Here is an 18036-nt window from a genome sequence, read left to right as displayed (position 1 = left end):
GTTTAAGGATGCACACATTTGTAAAATGTAACTTGCGTCTACCTGGATTTTCAACGTTTTCAAGCTAAATAGCATTGTGCAATGTGCAGCGTTTGGGTGGAACTCGGTATTTTTATGGATAGGTTTAACTTGAAAGAAATTACTGTTCATTTTGCATGAAAATTAGTGAGATAATCAAGTCGTACACGTTTCTTCAAAGTGTAGAGTTTGAGTTTTCACTAGGTTTTTTTGGCAAATTTTTTCATTCCTCCTGAAAAAAGTATCTTCCCTGAAATAAATAAAAGATATTCGTACTTTCAACTTTCTCCTCTATTCCTTATTTGTTGGGGTTTTTAAAAATTGATCAAAACCATAAAATTCTGCCGATTAATAGTTTTCTCTCCCCTAAACTCACTATCTTTTCCAAAATGAGATTCAAGATGTATAGTACCTTCTTCAAAGGTGAAAACAAGACAGTCCGAGCAGCAATATGTATTTGTCAGTGTACGCTGTTATTCCGCTCGGATCAATGAACATTTCGACAACTTGCATCATTTAATGAAACAGCAGCCGGAATGCGCGCGTGTACTAAGATTATAGACGATGACCCAACTTTTGATTACACATTACATCCCATCTGAGCGTTGGTGGCGGAGATGACCAATACAATATAATGTACCATGAACTGACCTTTTTCAAAGGCCCCCACGATATATACACGTGTCTAATGAGGGTATACGACCTCGCGGCGAGTGATCAATGATTTTCCAATGAATTTTCGAAAAAACATTTCAAGTGCCGCTCAGCAGATGGGCGGAAAAAAATCCATACAGCTTCATCAATTTCATCTGTCTCGATTGGTAATCGCTCCAAATATTTTCCTCGTCTAACCGAAAATCGCTCGATCGCGCAGAGTATTAGCTCTTTTCTCCACGTAAGAGCCGAATATTGATTTTCCAAAGGAAAAGAAGTAAGTATACCAATCGAACGCACATACCAAGGTGTTGAGAGTTTTCCGCGCAAAGAGACCGCCCCGGCGAAAAGCTGACGGGCGATCTCCCGCGGCGGTGGCAGCTCTCGTATATGCGATCAACCGCCACTGATAGGTGCCGACAATCGCGCCTCCCTGCAGGGATAATACTCTGGCTGATCATTTTTTTTTTCTTTCTCGTTCTCGTCGTCTCGTATTCTCCTTCTGCCGCATACGGTGGCTGCGATAGTGTTAATTGCACGGTGATCGGGGGTTCATTAACGGGGAGTACAGTTCCATTCCCATGATAAGACTTTTGGAACTCGATTATTTTCATAAAGTTACAATACCATGACAATTTCGTAGCCTCATATAAACTAAACTTATTTGTTACGGGTTGTGTTACGATCTACAGACGGACAGAATTTTGATGCTACTGTAGTAATCAGCTTTGTTTAGGAGCCATACCTAATTAGTATAGGCAATACTGAGCTCGTGTAGCTTTCGAGCAAAGGCTGCACGACAAAAGTAAGAGCCTATCGCAGTGGGCGTAGACTCATGCTACGGTAGCATTAGTTATCTCTGTACATAGACTACTTGATTCCGCATACCTACCGTAAATTACGTCCAAGCCGATAGTTTGATTCAATGAGGGACTATTGCTACTTGTCGATCAATTCATAGGTGATTATAATATGCACCGTCTATTGATAATTAGTGTTGTAAAAGTTGAAATCAAGAAAATAAAACGTGCAGGTTCCTATGTACATGTGTTTAATAATAAGAAAAAATCTCATGATGAAACAAAATATTTAGCTTTGTTTAAATACTATACTTTCCAAAGGAAGTTGGATACGATAGCTGTACACATGATTTCATAATTCCAAAATAGCAGACTTGAAAAATCAACGCATATTTTGCTGTGAAGTGATTCTCTTAACAATAACTGGTACATACTGGTTAATAAAGTAATATGTAATATAGAAGAACAAATTATTATTAAATCACTATCTTGGTGTAGCAAAAGTATAACACATTTTTACATTAATCAGTACATACTGTTTAAGTCAACAAATGCTTACAGGCTTCCAGTGGTTATCTAGTTTACAGTGTTCCATGGGAGAAACTGCATTTGCATTCTTTCTGCGTTGGTCAGAGACCCAGATAAAAATATTATAAAATGTACACAGTATGCACACATTATCACCTCGTTTTACATTACTCTCTACTGCGGCAAATTGAGCAAAGTTCCTTGACCAGGAGGCAAATAGGTGACTTGGCGAGATCTTGACAATTGATAGGCAATGTCCTCTGCAGCTTCGATTCTCCTAAGTTCGACCAGACCATCACCAGCATCTCCCAAAGATTTTGCAAGCAGCTCGGCAGCCTGAGCATCACCCTCTGCACTTATGACAGCAGCCTTTTTCTGTTGTTCAGCTTTCTCTACAAGGAATCGAGCCTTTTCGGCGTCTTGCTGGGCTACTTGTTTCAACTCAACAGCTTGAGTAAACTCTTTACCAAACGTCAAGTGTGTCTACATTTACAGCCAAAAAATAATAAATCAATGTCAAAGAATCGTTCAGTTTTCAAAGTACAACAATAAAAAAAGTACTTACAATGGAAATATCATCCAAAATAACTCCAAACTGCTTAGCTCTTTCCATTAAGTCTTCTTCAACTTTTTGTGAAACAACCTCTCTCTGAGTAATCAGTTCACCAGCATCAAAGTGAGCAACTACAGCTTTCAGCACCTCAGTAGTAATGGAAGGCAACACTCGATCATCATAATCAAGACCAAGGACAGTGTAGATTCTTGGTAAGGACTCAGGCACTGGTCTGAACAAAATACGCAGAGTGATGTTAACATTCTGCAAATCCTTACTACTAGTTACTACAGGTACATTTCGGGGTCTGGATCTGATGTCAAAGATAATTGGCTTTTGAATCCAGGGAATGAAAAAGTGTGTTCCTTCTCCAACCACGGTATTTTTCACACCAGCAAATCTGTCAAAAATGACAGCTCTGTGACCTCCATCAACTGAAAGAAAATACACAACTTTGTTAGTCTAGACAGCATAAAAAAGATGGTTAAACATTTACACAACAATCAATTTATACAAAAAGTTTCGTAGATTTGCAGAATCAAAAAGTAACAAAAAACTTTAATCACTAAAATTTGCCTTCAAAGAAACCTGTATACACTATAGCTAGGTTTCAAGAAGAAAAAAGCTGTTTACAGCAGCTCAAAATCAAAACACAGTGGATATTTTGATAATGCAACAATTGCATAAAACATGACAACACAATCGCACAGCTCCCAATGTTCCAATAAATGAAAAATTGGAAAATGGAATGGCAAAACAGACCGTTGTAAAGTGCCGAATTGACAACACCTCCAACAAGGGCAACACCCAGGCCCAGCTGTCCGATCCTATTGAAGAACTGAGCAGCCATCCTTTACGATTCTTTATCCTGGAAGCAGAGAACAAGCTTGAGATACACCGATTGTGTATGATGATGAAACACTTATCGTAAATCGGAGCAAAAGGCACCCACAAACGAGCGTTTTCACGGCACAATCTAACCTTCAAAATTACGCGTGCCTACGTATATATCCCGCTATGTCAATCAATTTAAATCGTTATAACTGATGCGATAAAACGATCACGATACTCGAATACTTTATGTACGGTCCACCGACGCGTATGATGTCATTAAATAGAAAAACAAAACAAATCTAAAACAAGTAGCCGGTGAGTGTGTAACCACAAAGTTCGACGACAAAATATTGTATACGAGCAAATTTCGTCTGCTACTTCATACACTGTGGATTCTATAAACACTACCAAAAAAATTATTTTGCGTTCTATTGACACTCCAATTAAAAATGTGTATTTGTTTATGGTATAAATCTTCGAATAATCTTTCTTACGTAATGAGGCCACGGTCGGCTTATGGGGAAAGTTTGATGTTCTGTTTTACCATCCGAATCAGTTTTCTGTACGCGAAATTATAAGGGTGTTTTCCGCAATCGTCACCAGCAAGTATAATTTAAGGTTGCGCTCTACGCTACAATCAGGTCGGTACGTCAACTACCTTGAATTAACTGGCGCTCTGTTCCGTAATCTGGCCAGTTAAAATAGCAGACGACAGTCAACAGCGATGAAATCTTCACTTTTTTCTCGACTTTCACATCGTCTGCTGTTTTAATTGCGCAGTTAAGGCCATGGCCAGATTACGGAATATATTACAGCGCCAGTTTAATTCAAGGTATAGTTGACTTACTGACCTGACAGTAACGTAGAGCTCAAATTTAAATTACTTGCTGGTGACGACGATTGCGGAAAACACCCCAAGCGGCGTTACCACCACGACCTACGTAACTTTACAGCCTCTGATTTTATCATTCTGGTAAAGAGAGCACGGTGTAAGATGTACGTGGAGTTATGTGTAGTAATTAAAGAAATTACTACTAAGTAATGCCATATGGTCGATTTTATTAAACCATATGAATATCTCTATTTTTAGAGCTCGACTTTTAAGTAAAAAATAGATTGTAAACTTGCCGCAAATACTACAAACTACGTCAACTTTTTATTATCTATTTGTAAGATTAGTTGCGGCTGGTTTGTAATTATCAAAGTGACTTTGCTGTAAATAGCAATAGTTATTTGGATCAGCGCCATCTAGCGGTCTTCATTTTTTGGCTTTGGCCAAAAGTGGCTCCTAAAATTCTCAATCAGAGCATTCAGGATTAGAGCCATTTAGTCAATTATAAACCAGCCGCAACTCATAACGAAGCTATAAAATGAAAAAATAACGATACATGTGTTTTTGGCGGCGAGTTAACAATCTATTTTCTACCAAAAAATCAACCTCCTATGTGTTTGTACTTTTGAAGATAAATTTTCAAGCATAAGATAGATTGTTAACTTGCCGCCAAAAACACATGTATCGTTATTTTTTTATTTTATAGCTTCTTCACGAGTTGCGGCTGGTTTATAACTGACTAAATGGCTCTAATCCTGAATGCTCTGATTGAGAATTTTAGGAGCCACTTTTGGCCAAAAAATAAAGACTGCTAGATGGCGCTGATCCAAAATAATTATTGCTACTTACAGTAAAGTCACTTTGATAATTATAAACCAGCCGCAACTAATTTTATAGATAGATAATAAAAAGTTAACATTTTTTGTGCTACTTGCGGCAAGTTTACAATATGTCTTTTACCTGTAAATGGACCCTGAAAAGTATAAATATTCCACTTATCTTATACGGCTCATAAAATCGACAATATTTACAAAATTAAAATACTTTAGACCTTTTATCATTAACTCGCGGAAGCACAGCGCTTTAACTTTCTAGTTTAAATAAACAGCTAACTTATATAATATGTACATACCAAGATTTGTGTTACAGAAATCTTGAACAATGATTAAATAGATATGTAAAGTAATAAGTCCAAAAGAGACAACTAAAGAAAAAAAGTTTAAAAAAGAAGTTCAGTTACACAGGAAGAGTCTCCTAAAAATGGAGCATTGGATCTCACTTAATTGAAATTGCTTTACAATTTATCTTTTACCTAAAAATCGACCTCAAAAACTATCAATATTCTACTTCTCTTATATGGCTCATAAAATCGACAATATTTACAAAATTACAATACTCTTGACCTTTTACCATTAACTCATTGAAGCACAGCCCTTCAACTTTAGATTTCCAATAAACAGTTAACTTATATAATATGTACATAACAAAATTTGTGTTACAGAAATCGTAAATCACGATTAAATATACACGTAAATTAATCAGTCGAAAAGAGACAACTGAAGAAAAAAGGTCTTAAAAAGAAAGAAGTCACACGAAGAGTCTCCTCGGAATGGAGCATCGGATCTCACTAATTGAAAAATACATTTATTACAGAGATGTAAATTTCAAGTGTTATACGTAAACAAAGAACCCAACCTTCTCTGATCAAGTAAGATCCAATGCTCCATTCTTGTATGAGACTTTTCGTGTGACTGTGCTTCTTTTTCAGGGCTTTTTTCTTCGGTTATCTCTTTAATGGACTGATTAATTTGTGCTTACATGAGTTAATGGTAAAAGGTCAAGAGTATTGTAATTTTGTAAATATTGTCGATTTTATGAGCCATATAAGATATGTAGAATATTGATGTAGAAACTTGCCGCAAGTAGCACGAAAAATGTTAACTATTTATCGTCTATTTATAAGATTATTTGCGGCTGGCTTATAACTAATAAAGTGACTTTACTGTAAGTAGCAATAATTATTTTTAATCAGCGCCATCTAGTGGTCTTTATTTTTTGGTCAAAAGTGGCTCCTAAAATTCTGAACCAGAGCAATCAGGATAAGAGCCATTTAGTCAATTATAAACCAGCCGCAACTCATGATGAAGCTATAAAATAAAAAAATAACGATACATGTGTTTTTGGCGGCAAGTTAACAATCTATCTTATGCTTGAAAATTTATCTTCAAAAGTACAAACACATAGGAGGTTGATTTTTTGGTAGAAAATAGATTGTTAACTCGCCGCCAAAAACACATGTATCGTTATTTTTTCATTTTATAGCTTCGTTATGAGTTGCGGCTGGTTTATAATTGACTAAATGGCTCTAATCCTGAATGCTCTGATTGAGAATTTTAGGAGCCACTTTTGGCCAAAAAATGAAGACCGCTAGATGGCGCTGATCCAAATAACTATTGCTATTTACAGCAAAGTCACTTTGATAATTATAAACCAGCCGCAACTAATTTCGTAGATAGATAATAAAAATTTAACGTGGTTTGTGCTATTTGCGGCAAGTTTACAATCTATTTTTTACTCGAAAGTCGACCTTCAAAAATAGAAATATTCATATGGTTTAATAAAATCGACCATATGGCATTACTTAGTAGTAATTTCTTTAATTACTACACATAACTCCACGTACATCTTACACCGTGCTCTCTTTACCAGAATGATAAAATCAGAGGCTGTAAAGTTACGTAGGTCGTGGTGGTAACGCCGCTTGGGGTGTTTTCCGCAATCGTCGTCACCAGCAAGTAATTTAAATTTGCGCTCTTCGTTACCGTCAGGTCAGTAAGTCAAACCTTGAATTAAACTGGCGCTGTATATTCCGTAATCTGGCCATACTTGCTGGCCGTGCAGACGATTGCGGAAAACACCCATTGCTGGTGACGATTGCGGAAAACACCCATCATATACTATGAAAAATACATATCAACGTTCGCCGGTAGATGGAGTCGTATGTTTTTCCCATCTCTCGAATTATTTAGATAATATGTCAAGTAATTTGTTGCATAAAACATTATATAAAAAGTCCGTTATTTTATTTGGTCACAAGAAATAACGCAAATGTCATGCGCTTTCATACCGATGATTACTATGAAGAATGCAAATGAATTTCATCTTCGCATAAAATTATTTCAGTTGCAAAAACTTGTGAAATAAAAAAAATCGTCAACGATTCTTTTACAAAAAAATGGCAAAAGTTAACGCCCCCGGGTGGGCTCGAACCACCAACCTTTCGGTTAACAGCCGAACGCGCTAGCCAATTGCGCCACGGAGGCGGTGGCTCATCTCGACGAACAACTGGAACAGTACTCGCGCACTGTTTCGTATTACCGAAACTGGCATCGATCGGTTGAAAAAAAGTTTTAATTGTAATTTAAAAAAAAAAATTCAATCACCACAAACATCGGGTACAAAAAAATCTTTTATTACAGATAGAATGAGGAGCAATAAATCAATCCGATACAACTACCGATCTCGGTTCTTCGCTGTGGCGCTATGAGTGTGTTTGATGCCGAGATACGAGTAAAGACGAGATAAACAAACATTTTTTCCGTACTTATCGATATTTAACGCGATAGATAAGACCCATACGCGTTCTGCGGTACCTAAGTGCATGACGTACACCTGATAGGTATGCAACCTCACGAAAAACCCTGTCTTTCCAGTTGAACGATCGCCAGCGATGAAGTAACACTTTAATTTGGGCGTTTTTATTTTTTTTTTTCTAAAATCAATGTTTTATCATGTATTCAACGGTAGGTACGCGAAAAAAAAGGAACCCCAGTTTTTGTGATTGTATAAAAGTTGTGTTGTTTTTTATTGCAAGGGCGAACACGTGTGGGTTCGACGCGAAGCAGCTACTGTAGGGTTCGATGTTCCCAAGGACTGTAGGATAGTCAAAGTCGACAAGAAAAGGATCCAAGTGAAAGATGCCACTGGGAACGTGAGTTTACAGTTAAATAGTTGACTGTCACAAGCACAAATGTTTCATAGCGTGCCGTTTATACTTTGACGATTACATAAATAAACCGCAACAATTTTTCGATTTATCGCGTTTTTATCATGTTACATGAAAAAGTTAAGAAAAAGACGTAATATTAGCGTTACACTCACTTTATATCCGTATATTACTCTTATCACAGCAGCAAAACAATTTAACGCTCGTACAACAATACGTATGCATCTTATCTGACGATTGATCGTGTACAAAAGCAAATAGTTCATTGATTACTACTAACTTTGGACAAAAAAGGAAAATTGGTCTACATGTCTATCATTGGACGATTTGCGTCCGAAATTTTTCATTTTTCTTCATCGAGAAATCGTAATATTTTTTCGTGCCGAATAAAATATTCTATTTACATTTTTTATGTGCGCATGAAAATAGACGGTAAAAGAATGTTGTTTACTGTTGAGCCATCGGACTCGTTGACGCGATAATGCTTTTTCAGACCGAATGGATAACACCCGAAAGAATCATTGGGCCTCTAGGCGCGTCACCCACAGGCGTCGTAGACGACATGATTAATTTGCCTGATCTACAAGAGTACGCTATTTTGAGGAATCTTCGGCAGAGATACAAGGAGCAATTGATTTACGTAAGCATACACACGATTAGCCCATTGAAATTTTTATTGCCAATACTCGACCATTCGCAGACGTACATCGGGGATATGCTGATAGCCGTGAACCCTTACCGAGTCCTGGACATATATTCCGCAAAGGATATGGCCACGTACTCGAAGGAAGCGCCGGGAACCTTGCCACCCCATGTATTCGCGACGAGCAACAAGTGCTTCGTCGCATTGAGAAAATCGCGTCGCAATCAGTGTATCCTCATAAGGTAAGCGACGCGTGACTTTTGCAACCCCATCTGGTTCCCGTGAAAAAATGTCGAACCGATTTTCCAGCGGAGAGAGCGGGGCTGGAAAGACCGAAAGCACGAAGCTGATCTTACAATTTCTCACGGCGGCCAGTGCGGGCGGACGCGCGTGGATCAAGCAACAAATCCTCGAGGCCAATCCCATTCTGGAAGGTCTCGCTTACTGCGATTTTTTTTTTTTTTTTTTTTTCATACTCTCATCACGAATCGGATTGCCAAAAAGTATTTTTATGATGCAGCGTTCGGCAACGCCAAGACGCACATGAACGACAACTCGTCGAGGTTCGGCAAGTACGTGAGCATCCATTTCGGCAGAGACGACGAGATCGAAGGGGCAAAGATCGACTGCTACTTACTGGAGAAAAGCCGTATGGTCACGCAAGCCAAGTGCGAGAGGAACTACCACATATTCTACGCCCTCTTTGATGGTCTGAGCGACGCGGAGAGGCAGAGATTGAATTTGAAAAAAGTCTCGGACTTTGAGTACCTGCAGCGTGGGGTGTGATTTTGCCTGTTTCCCCCCTTTTGACCTTGGAAGCAACTGTTCTCACGCGATTTTTCGACATTTAGGTCGTCGATTGCAAGGGCAGGAACGACGCGCAGACGTTTGCCGACGTCAAGGCCGCCATGAAGATACTCAATTACGACGAAGGGACTTTTTCCGAGATCACCACTTTGCTCGCTACGATTTTACATTTGGGTAACTTAAAGTACAGAGCCATCACAGTTGGTACGCTTATTTCGTTCGATGCCGTATAAAAGACGTTGGCTTTTATTATACGGTGTGACAATATTAAGTAGGTCTTCTTGTTGACTTGTAGCCCATGCCGACGCGATTGAGATCCAAGAAGGTATCTGGCTGAAGAAAATCTGCGAGTTTCTAGGTCTAAAAGAAAACGTCGTCACGGACTTTTTGACCAAAAAGTGCATACTCGCCCAAGGAGAGAGGGTCGTAAGTATATATCATGCCGGTTACGAAAACTAACCGATTTTTTACCGATCCCACCCAGAAGCGCTTCACGGATTAGGAACTTGCATGGAAAATTTAATTTCATCCGGCAAGTCGATTATCAAAAAACATTGGACACATATTTTCTCTTCATTTCACACAAACAAATAAACAATGATGAATATACGTTACATTGCTTACGATGTGTACCCTTACATCATAAGCCCCCGCTCGTAAACTTTGATGTGCTGTGTATCATTAGCAGTTTTTGTTTGTGCGAAAAGCGCGTGTCGGATATTTTTTACAATCTATCCGACGGACCGAATACAATGTTTTGTGCTGTTGTTTTTAGATAAGCAACCTGTCGCTGAGCCAAGCTTACGAAGTTCGGGACTCCCTCGCGAAGGCCATTTACGAGAAGATCTTTGAAAAACTCCTCGAGGACATCAACAACACCATACGCAGCCCCAAGAAGCACCCGAGAACCGCGATCGGTATCTTGGACATCTCTGGCTTCGAGAACTTTGGGACCAACAGCTTCGAGCAGCTCTGCATCAACTACACCAACGAGCACCTGCAGCAGTTTTTCGTGGCCCACATATTCAAGCTCGAGCAAGCCAGTTACGCCTCCGAGGGCATAACTTGGCGCAGCATCGAGTTCGTCGACAACCAAGAGATCATCGACCTGATCGGCGCCAAGCCTCTGAATATCATGTCGCTGCTGGACGAGGAGAGCATTTTTCCAAAGGTACGTGGAAACGAGGTCGACGATCCGATCGACGGGAGAGGATGACTGAATTGACTGTCCGTAGGGCTCCGACGCCAGCTTCCTGTCCAAACTGTCTCTGATCCACGGGAACAGCAAACACTTTGTCAGATCGAGATCGACCCTGTCGAAAGAGTTTGGGATCGCTCATTACGCGGGGAACGTGCGGTACGACGTGACGGGCTTCCTCGACAAGAACCGCGACTGCATCCCCGGCGACTTTGGCCAAGTACTGGCTGCATCGACAAACGCCTTTTTCAAAGAACTATTTTCCAAAAGCGACTTGTCGGCCAACGGCGATACTGGAAAAATATCGGCAACTCTCTCGACCAAGTTCCGTGAGTCTCTCGAGCTGCTTCTGAACACGCTGAGCGAGTGCAACCCTTTTTTCATCAGATGCGTCAAGCCAAACGATAATCAAGCACCTCAGGTATACGATACTCCGTTGTAATTACAACACAATGGCGATAGTTCTTGCATTGATACCTTGATTGATTTTCGCGTCTAATATTATTTTTTGCCGATGGATCGGTAGTCCAAAGGTGTTATCTCTCGTTGCTATGGCTCGTAAATAAGATTAGGGCCATTAAACCTCGTACGTTTCATGTAATCACAACCAACGCAAACATCATTAAACGTGCAAGCTCGAAGTGGAGTAATTTAGGTCGGTGTACGATAAGACGTACGACCAATGTTACAACGAGAGGGTATTGTTGTTCAATGTTTGTGTGAACAGTAGGCTTGGATCTTTGCACGATGAAGTAAAATGCATGGGCTCGTTTATCAAACTTTCGTAGAAAAGCATTTTTAGATTATCATCTAACAATCACAAAGTCTGCTAAGTCTTATTTCTACAGATTTTCGACGAAGCGCTCTGCTACCGACAACTTCGTTACCTGGGCCTGCTCGACACGGCAAAAATACGCCAAGCTGGTTACCCTCGGCGCTACGATTACACCGAGTTTGTTGAGCGTTTCGGCGCTTTAGCACGAGGAATCGAACCGTCCCAGAGGTTCAACAGAAAGTTCGGGACGGAAAAAATCTGCAAGAGCTTCCTGAATCCGAGCGAACACGATTATCAGTTTGGACACTCCAAGGTGTTTTTGAAGGACTACCAGAGCCTCGTTTTGGAAGAAGAGAGAGCCAAAGCTCTGAAGACCAGCGCTCTGGTGCTCCAGAGAACCCTGAGGATGTGGGTCGGTCGTAACAGGTGAATATCGCAAGAGATTCGTATACGAAGTTCTGGTTGTGCGTGAAAAACAAAATGACTCCAGTGACGTATTAATTTTAGATTCATGAGAATGAAAAATGCGGCAGTGGTTTTGCAAAAAAACTGGAGAGCTTTTAGGCAAAGGAAGACGTATTTGTTACTGCGCAAAGCGATTTTTCGTCTTCAATCTCGAGTCAAATCGAGACATCTGGAGACTGATTACCGAAAGAAACGTCAAATCATCGTTTCGATTCAGGTAAGTGTTTTTTAATAAAAGTTTATCTATTGTAGTTTTTGTATAAAATTTTCGTTTGTCAATACTTACAGGCTGCATGTCGTCGTTATCTCGTACGAAAGCACTGCAAGGACAAAGTAAGTGTGCGTATTGTTAAATTACATTTTCAATAAATGCAATTTGTTGTAATTATTGTTCTAGAGGAAACAGTTGAAAGACAAAGGGCGACAAAATCAAGATTTCTTCATCAGTGAGTCTGAAAGTAACAGCATAAATACCGCGTTTGATTTTCTCGACGATGAACCAATGAACACAAGGGCAAGAAAGATATCCTACGAAATACACGCAGATCTAGCTAGGAAAGATGCCACGGGACAAAATTTCCCCAGAGTTCCCAGTGATATATGCAATCCTGACATTGTATCTTACGAGTTTCATAAATTTGCCGCTATTTATTTCACCAGCGGTCAAACTCCGTACTTTTCTAAGCATCCTTTGAAACACTCGCTTTTGGACCTCCCTCACATATCCGATCAACTGGTAAAACCATAATTGATTTTCAAAAGCAGTTTAATCAAGCTAAAAGAATTTGCTTTTTTGTTTTTTTATAGTTATTCTTGTGCATTATAGGCAGCAATGGCTCTGTCGATCACCATATTGCGGTTTATGGGTGATTTGCCAGAATCGGAGAACGATTCTTATCGTGATAAAAAACCAGTGATGAGTACCATTACGGAATCCATATCGAAAAATTTTATGAAAACAAGCAAGGATAAAGTAATTAATGAAACGGACCAACATTTATTAAGACTAACCATAAGAAATAAGAATAAATTGAACAACGTCATTACCGAAGGTGTGTTTGAGGTATGGAAGAATTATCTTGCAATGATTTTCGTGATCATTTTGCTTTTTCTAGGTATTGCAAACGACGAGTACGAAACGTGGCTGAGTAAAAAAAGATCGAATCTTGAAAAGTTACATTTCATCACAGGCCACGGGATATTACGTCCCGAATTAAAAGACGAAATTTACTGCCAAATTGTGAAGCAACTGACCAACAATCCGTCCAAATCATCGTACGCCAAAGGATGGGTGCTTTTGTCCCTGTGCATCGGGTGTTTCGCACCCACAGACAAGTTTATAAATTACTTGAAATCTTTCGTCAAAACCGGGCCTTCGGATTATGCTCCGTTGTGTGCTAAAAGACTCACGAGAACTTACGAAAATGGCTCGAGGACCCAACCACCATGTTGGATGGAAATACAGGTTTTGTGACTAGAATCTTCGAATAATACGTTGTAAATTAATTGTAAAATTTGTGAATTTTTGTTTAGTCGGTCAAACATAAGCAACCAATATCCCTGAAGGTTACGTTTGCCAATGGAAATTCGAAAATAATTCAAGCTGACTCGGCCAGTACATCACAAGAAATCGTCGAAAGTCTGGCTGGTAGCATAAGTCTTCGAGATACCTTCGGCTTTTCACTTTTCATAGCAATAGACGACAAATTTTCATCCCTCGGTTCCGAAAAGTATTTCAACCAAACAAATATTTTTGTTTTTTTTCAACTGACATTTTCTAACCGTAATCTCAAATCTCCGAATGAATAAAAATCAGGGAGCATGTGATGGACGCGATTTCTCAATGCGAGCAATATTCCATGGAACAGGGTTATCCCGAGCGAGAGGAGCGTTGGCGGCTCATGCTTCGAAAAGAAATATTCGCACCTTGGCAAGATGCTGTAGCCGATCAAGTAGCCACTAATCTCATATATCACCAGATATGCAATAGTGTGAAATCGGGTGAATATAGGTTCAATGATGTAAAAATTTTATTCTGTTTGTTTACGTGAAATCGTATACATTTTGGTAAAGTAAAATCCATGTTTTCTTTCAAAGGAATTGAATTTGGCAACTATTATAGCACAGCAATTATTTATTCACTACCATTCAAAGTCTTTACCGAAAAATTTGAAGAACATTTTACACCTTTACGTTCCTAATCAGTTACTTCACAGAGATCCTAAGTCTATTATGTCGAGACTGGAAGAACTAGTAGTTGACACTTACCAAAAGGTTTGTGTGATCATTTATAATGTGACCTTTTTTTACTAATCATTGGAAGGTACGAGGGTGCACGCGTAATTTATTTTTAGAAATTTGGCGCGAGAGAATGTGATTTGTTGAGGGTAAAGGAGGATGTCGTAACGCAAGCTAAGAGCTCTTGGTCAATTTTATTTTCCAAGTTTTACGAAGTTAACAAGATTTTTGGATCAGAGTTGAACGTCAATGATGTTGTTGTTGCTGTTAACTCTGCTGGCGTATTTTTCATCAATGACGATGAACAGATACTTTTACAACTTTCCTTCCCCGAAATATCCGAAGTTACCCATCAAAAGTAATGCTAAAAGTACAATTTTTATTCTAAACACCACTTTCGCTTCGTTGAAACTCATGCGTTACATAATTTTCAGAAATGACAATTATCTACTTCAGAATTTGACAATGTCAACCATACAAAGGGAAGAATTTCGCTTTCAAAGTTACAATGCTGAAAGTTGCGCGTTACTCATAAATTACCTGATTGACGGATTAAAACAAAGATCAACTTACGTTTTGGCGATTCAAGATTACGTAAACAATGGTAATTCAATGTGACGATCACCCATCAATGACATTATTAAAAAAAAAAAAAAAATCCTATGTCGGGCGTCTGAAATAAAAAATATAAAATCCAATACTTTTTTTTGCAGATGATTTAAAGTCGTCATTTCGGAAGGGCGATATTTTAAAATTAACCAATGGCTGCACTGGTAATACAATAATTACATCTTCGTGGGCGTTTGGAGAAAAAAACAACGTTAAAATAAGATTTCCATGCGAGTACGTGTACGTTTTACCAGTTTCGCGTAAACCATCATCAAAAGTGGTAGTAAGTTCAAAATTACTCTTGAAATCGTAGTCACGTGAGATTATGGTTATACGTATTGTTAAAAAAAAATTTCAGGAAATGTACAAATCAGACTTGACATCAAATATACAAAGTCATGTGATGCAAGAACTCAACTTGAACATCAAAGAAATAAACCATCACAACTTGAAGAAATTTTCAAAAGAGCACTTTCGGGCCAACGATAAGAAATCAACGCCTTCCGTGGCTGGATTTTCGACGAGGAGCAGCGCATCCCATGAGCTATGGAAGCACACCCGAGAACCCATGAAAGCTCCCCTTTTAGCGGCACTTGCTAACAAACATGAACTGTCCAAAGAAGCCGTAAGAATATTCAGTTATATTTTAAAGTACATGGGCGATCTTCCTAGTAATAAGCAACGAACTGGTACCGACTTCACCGATAACATTTTCGGACCAGCTTTGAAAGATGTGAGTGATTCGGTTTTTTTTTCTTTCCTATCCAACAAAGTAATAAAAATTTGTCATTTTTGATATTTGCAAGGCTTTACTTAGCGATGAAGTTTACTGTCAAATAATGCGGCAGTTGACCATTAATAAAGTACGGCTAAGTGAAGAACGAGGATGGGAGCTCATGTGGTTGGCAACTGGAATAATGCCAGGCAGTACATTGATTCGTAGGGAGTTGGAAAAATTCTTGATTTCTAGAAACAATGGCTTGACTCAAGCATGCCTGGCAAGACTGAAAAACATTGTTAAAATGGGCTCGAAGAGAATACATCCACCGACTATCCTCGAAATAGAAGCAATTAATTGTAAAAACCTGCGAATTTTCCATAAAATTTACTTTCCAGACGGCACCGTTTCAGCATTTGAGGTTCAACCTTTTTTTTTTTTTTTTCTTTTTTTTTGACATTATTTTGTACAAATTAATTCAGCGGAGAATCCATTATTAGGTGCATTCCTCAACAAAAGCAGTAGATTTGTGCGATGAAATATCGAAAGCTCTACAGCTACGTGGCAGCAAAGGTTTCAGCCTCTACTTTAAAATAGCAAATCGAGTTACTTCCGTGCCACATGATTACTACTTTTTCGATTTCGTGCGGGAAATAATGGACTCGCAAAATGATGCCACATTACAGACGGCGTATCAAGTTCTCTTTATGAGAAAAATTTGGGTAAATTGCCTTCCCGGGCGTGATAGAAATGCTGATTTAAAATTTCACTTTTATCAAGAAGCAACAAAATACTTATTGGGTTACCACAAGTGTACCGTGGAGGAGGCCATACAATTAGCTTCTCTTATTTTTATAAGTGCACATACGGACAATAAAGAAGAACTAGCTCAAATACAGTAGGTACTTGATACCAATACCATGAAATTTTAATATTATTCTTTGTCTAATTTTTTTTTTTTTTTTTTTTTTCAATACTTTAGCCTGAAGCTACATGAATACGTACCTGCTGATATGATAAACGTCATGAGCCACAAAAAATGGAAAAAATATATTACCACAGCCTTCAATCAAAACAATGGTACGCCGAATTTCATTTTACTCGTAAGCAGTTATATGTTGTCAATGTGTGCTTATTAATTAATTTTTTTTTTTTTTAAGATCTCGACCAAGACGAAGCCCGAATGAAATTCCTACAGCAAGTTTGCCAGTGGCCAACTTTCGGTTCATCATTTTTTGAAGTACGCCAATCAACCAATCCTGAACTACCCGAAAGCATATACGTAGCAATAAACAAAAATGGCGTGAGTCTCATCGATATTTCAACGAAAGAGATAATTTTTATGTTTAGCTTTGCGGATATTTCAAGCTGGTCATCGGGTGATACCTACTTTCACATGACGATCGGTAACTTTATGAACGGTCGGAAAATACTATTTGAAACGATACTTGGATATAAAATGGATGATTTAATCAGTTCTCACATTGATTACTTACAAAGTGGTACAAACAGTAGTTCATCTTACTGTTGAAAATCGTGTACCATTTATATTTAATTGCATTGGCTAGCCAAACCTCGTGAGTCTGGTCAATTTTTTTCGTTTTCTCACATACTGTGATGATAGTTAAATCATAACATTTATAATTGTACATAACTTTCATTATTATAAGATAGCACACATTTCGTTGTTGACTACATTGCGCAAGTGAATAAAATATATATACATATATGTATATATTACTACACCTCGCGTACCAAGGCTTGTTGAAATCTATATACGCGTGAACTTGTTGCATCTACATTTTTACAAGTGAATTAAAATTCTGTTGGATTACGAAAGTTCTTTTTGTATGCCGTTAGTAGCTATACTTTTTTCAGTTGTAACAATAAACTTATGTACTTCAATAAAAAAAAATAAAAAAATAAAAATAAAAATTTCATTGAAGTAAAATGATTTAACGCTAGTTCTTACATTTGCAGTATACGCATCTCATCTGATGATTGATCTTGTTACTCGACCATGTAACAAAAGAAAATAGCTGATTTAGTATGAAAAACAATGTTACCTATGTTTCAAAACTTTTTTGACAAATAAGAAAAATTTATAATCATAATTCTATTGCCAAATATCGTACATCCGAATTTTCTTGTTTTTTATTTCATTTCAAATCTTTAATACACAAGTTTTCTACGTGTTAGAGTTTTTTTTGTAGGTAATGTGTTTTAGTCTGTAACGCCAATAAGCATTGAAATATCCTTCTCAGAAGGTAAAAGAATTGTGAATATGTGTGAATGGTCAGTGAAAGAATCATTGGGCCATCGAGTACGTCACAAACAGGTGACGTACGCAGGATGATT

The 18036-nt window shown here is 38.3% G+C and overlaps 2 protein-coding genes and 1 non-coding gene across 6 annotated transcripts; 1 reads left to right on the top strand and 2 right to left on the bottom strand.

Annotated features, from left to right (window-relative positions):
* Positions 1-1928: 1928 nt before the first annotated feature.
* Phb1 (prohibitin 1) lies at positions 1929-5818 on the bottom strand. 4 transcript variants are annotated; one of them, XM_089597281.1, is made up of 4 exons: positions 5630-5818; positions 3316-3421; positions 2566-2987; positions 1929-2483 (listed from the first exon to the last, which is right to left on the bottom strand). In XM_089597281.1, the coding sequence occupies exons 2-4, from the start codon at positions 3401-3403 to the stop codon at positions 2175-2177; spliced, it is 819 nt and encodes a 272-aa protein (XP_089453407.1). In that variant the 5' UTR covers positions 3404-3421; positions 5630-5818; the 3' UTR covers positions 1929-2174. The 4 variants fall into 4 exon arrangements, with proteins under 4 accessions (XP_089453407.1, XP_014218169.1, XP_014218168.1 ...); XM_014362683.2 differs by lacking the exon at positions 5630-5818 and adding an exon at positions 3882-3961; XM_014362682.2 differs by lacking the exon at positions 5630-5818 and adding an exon at positions 3506-3784.
* A 1650-nt stretch (positions 5819-7468) lies between these two features.
* Positions 7469-7542, bottom strand: TRNAN-GUU (transfer RNA asparagine (anticodon GUU)). The gene has a single exon. It is a non-coding gene; the product is annotated as a tRNA-Asn (tRNA).
* Positions 7543-8010: 468 nt separating this feature from the next.
* Positions 8011-17240, top strand: LOC106646606 (myosin-VIIa-like). Its single transcript, XM_023390243.2, has 27 exons — positions 8011-8022; positions 8094-8210; positions 8719-8865; positions 8926-9110; positions 9178-9302; positions 9389-9648; positions 9720-9879; positions 9971-10101; positions 10451-10846; positions 10911-11294; positions 11722-12074; positions 12156-12330; positions 12402-12446; positions 12511-12849; positions 12940-13165; positions 13229-13578; positions 13647-13843; positions 13930-14134; positions 14211-14393; positions 14468-14709; positions 14786-14955; positions 15065-15243; positions 15319-15693; positions 15767-16099; positions 16179-16576; positions 16661-16758; positions 16839-17240. The coding sequence occupies exons 1-27, from the start codon at positions 8011-8013 to the stop codon at positions 17207-17209; spliced, it is 6156 nt and encodes a 2051-aa protein (XP_023246011.2). The 3' UTR covers positions 17210-17240.
* Positions 17241-18036: the final 796 nt, after the last annotated feature.

The sequence above is a fragment of the Copidosoma floridanum genome, unplaced genomic scaffold (assembly GCF_036245765.1).
Source record: "Copidosoma floridanum isolate Cflo_tuat_1 unplaced genomic scaffold, Cflo_Japanese_pri ptg000032l, whole genome shotgun sequence".
NCBI classification, from domain to species: Eukaryota; Metazoa; Arthropoda; class Insecta; order Hymenoptera; family Encyrtidae; genus Copidosoma; species Copidosoma floridanum.
This window is presented reverse-complemented; position numbering and strand designations above follow the sequence as displayed.

Bases quoted from the DNA above. Each gene is read 5' to 3' on its own strand.
- Phb1 (XM_089597281.1), bottom strand. From the start codon at position 3,403: ATGGCTGCTCAGTTCTTCAATAGGATCGGACAGCTGGGCCTGGGTGTT. The intron at 2,988-3,315 runs GTCTGTTTTGCC...ATTTTCTTTCAG, and splicing joins CAATTCGGCACTTTACAACG to TTGATGGAGGTCACAGAGCT. The intron at 2,484-2,565 runs GTAAGTACTTTT...CTGTAAATGTAG, and splicing joins TTTTGGATGATATTTCCATT to ACACACTTGACGTTTGGTAA.
- LOC106646606 (XM_023390243.2), top strand. The intron at 10,102-10,450 runs GTAAGTATATAT...TGTTGTTTTTAG, and splicing joins TCGCCCAAGGAGAGAGGGTC to ATAAGCAACCTGTCGCTGAG. The intron at 14,135-14,210 runs GTAAAAATTTTA...TTTCTTTCAAAG, and splicing joins GTGAATATAGGTTCAATGAT to GAATTGAATTTGGCAACTAT.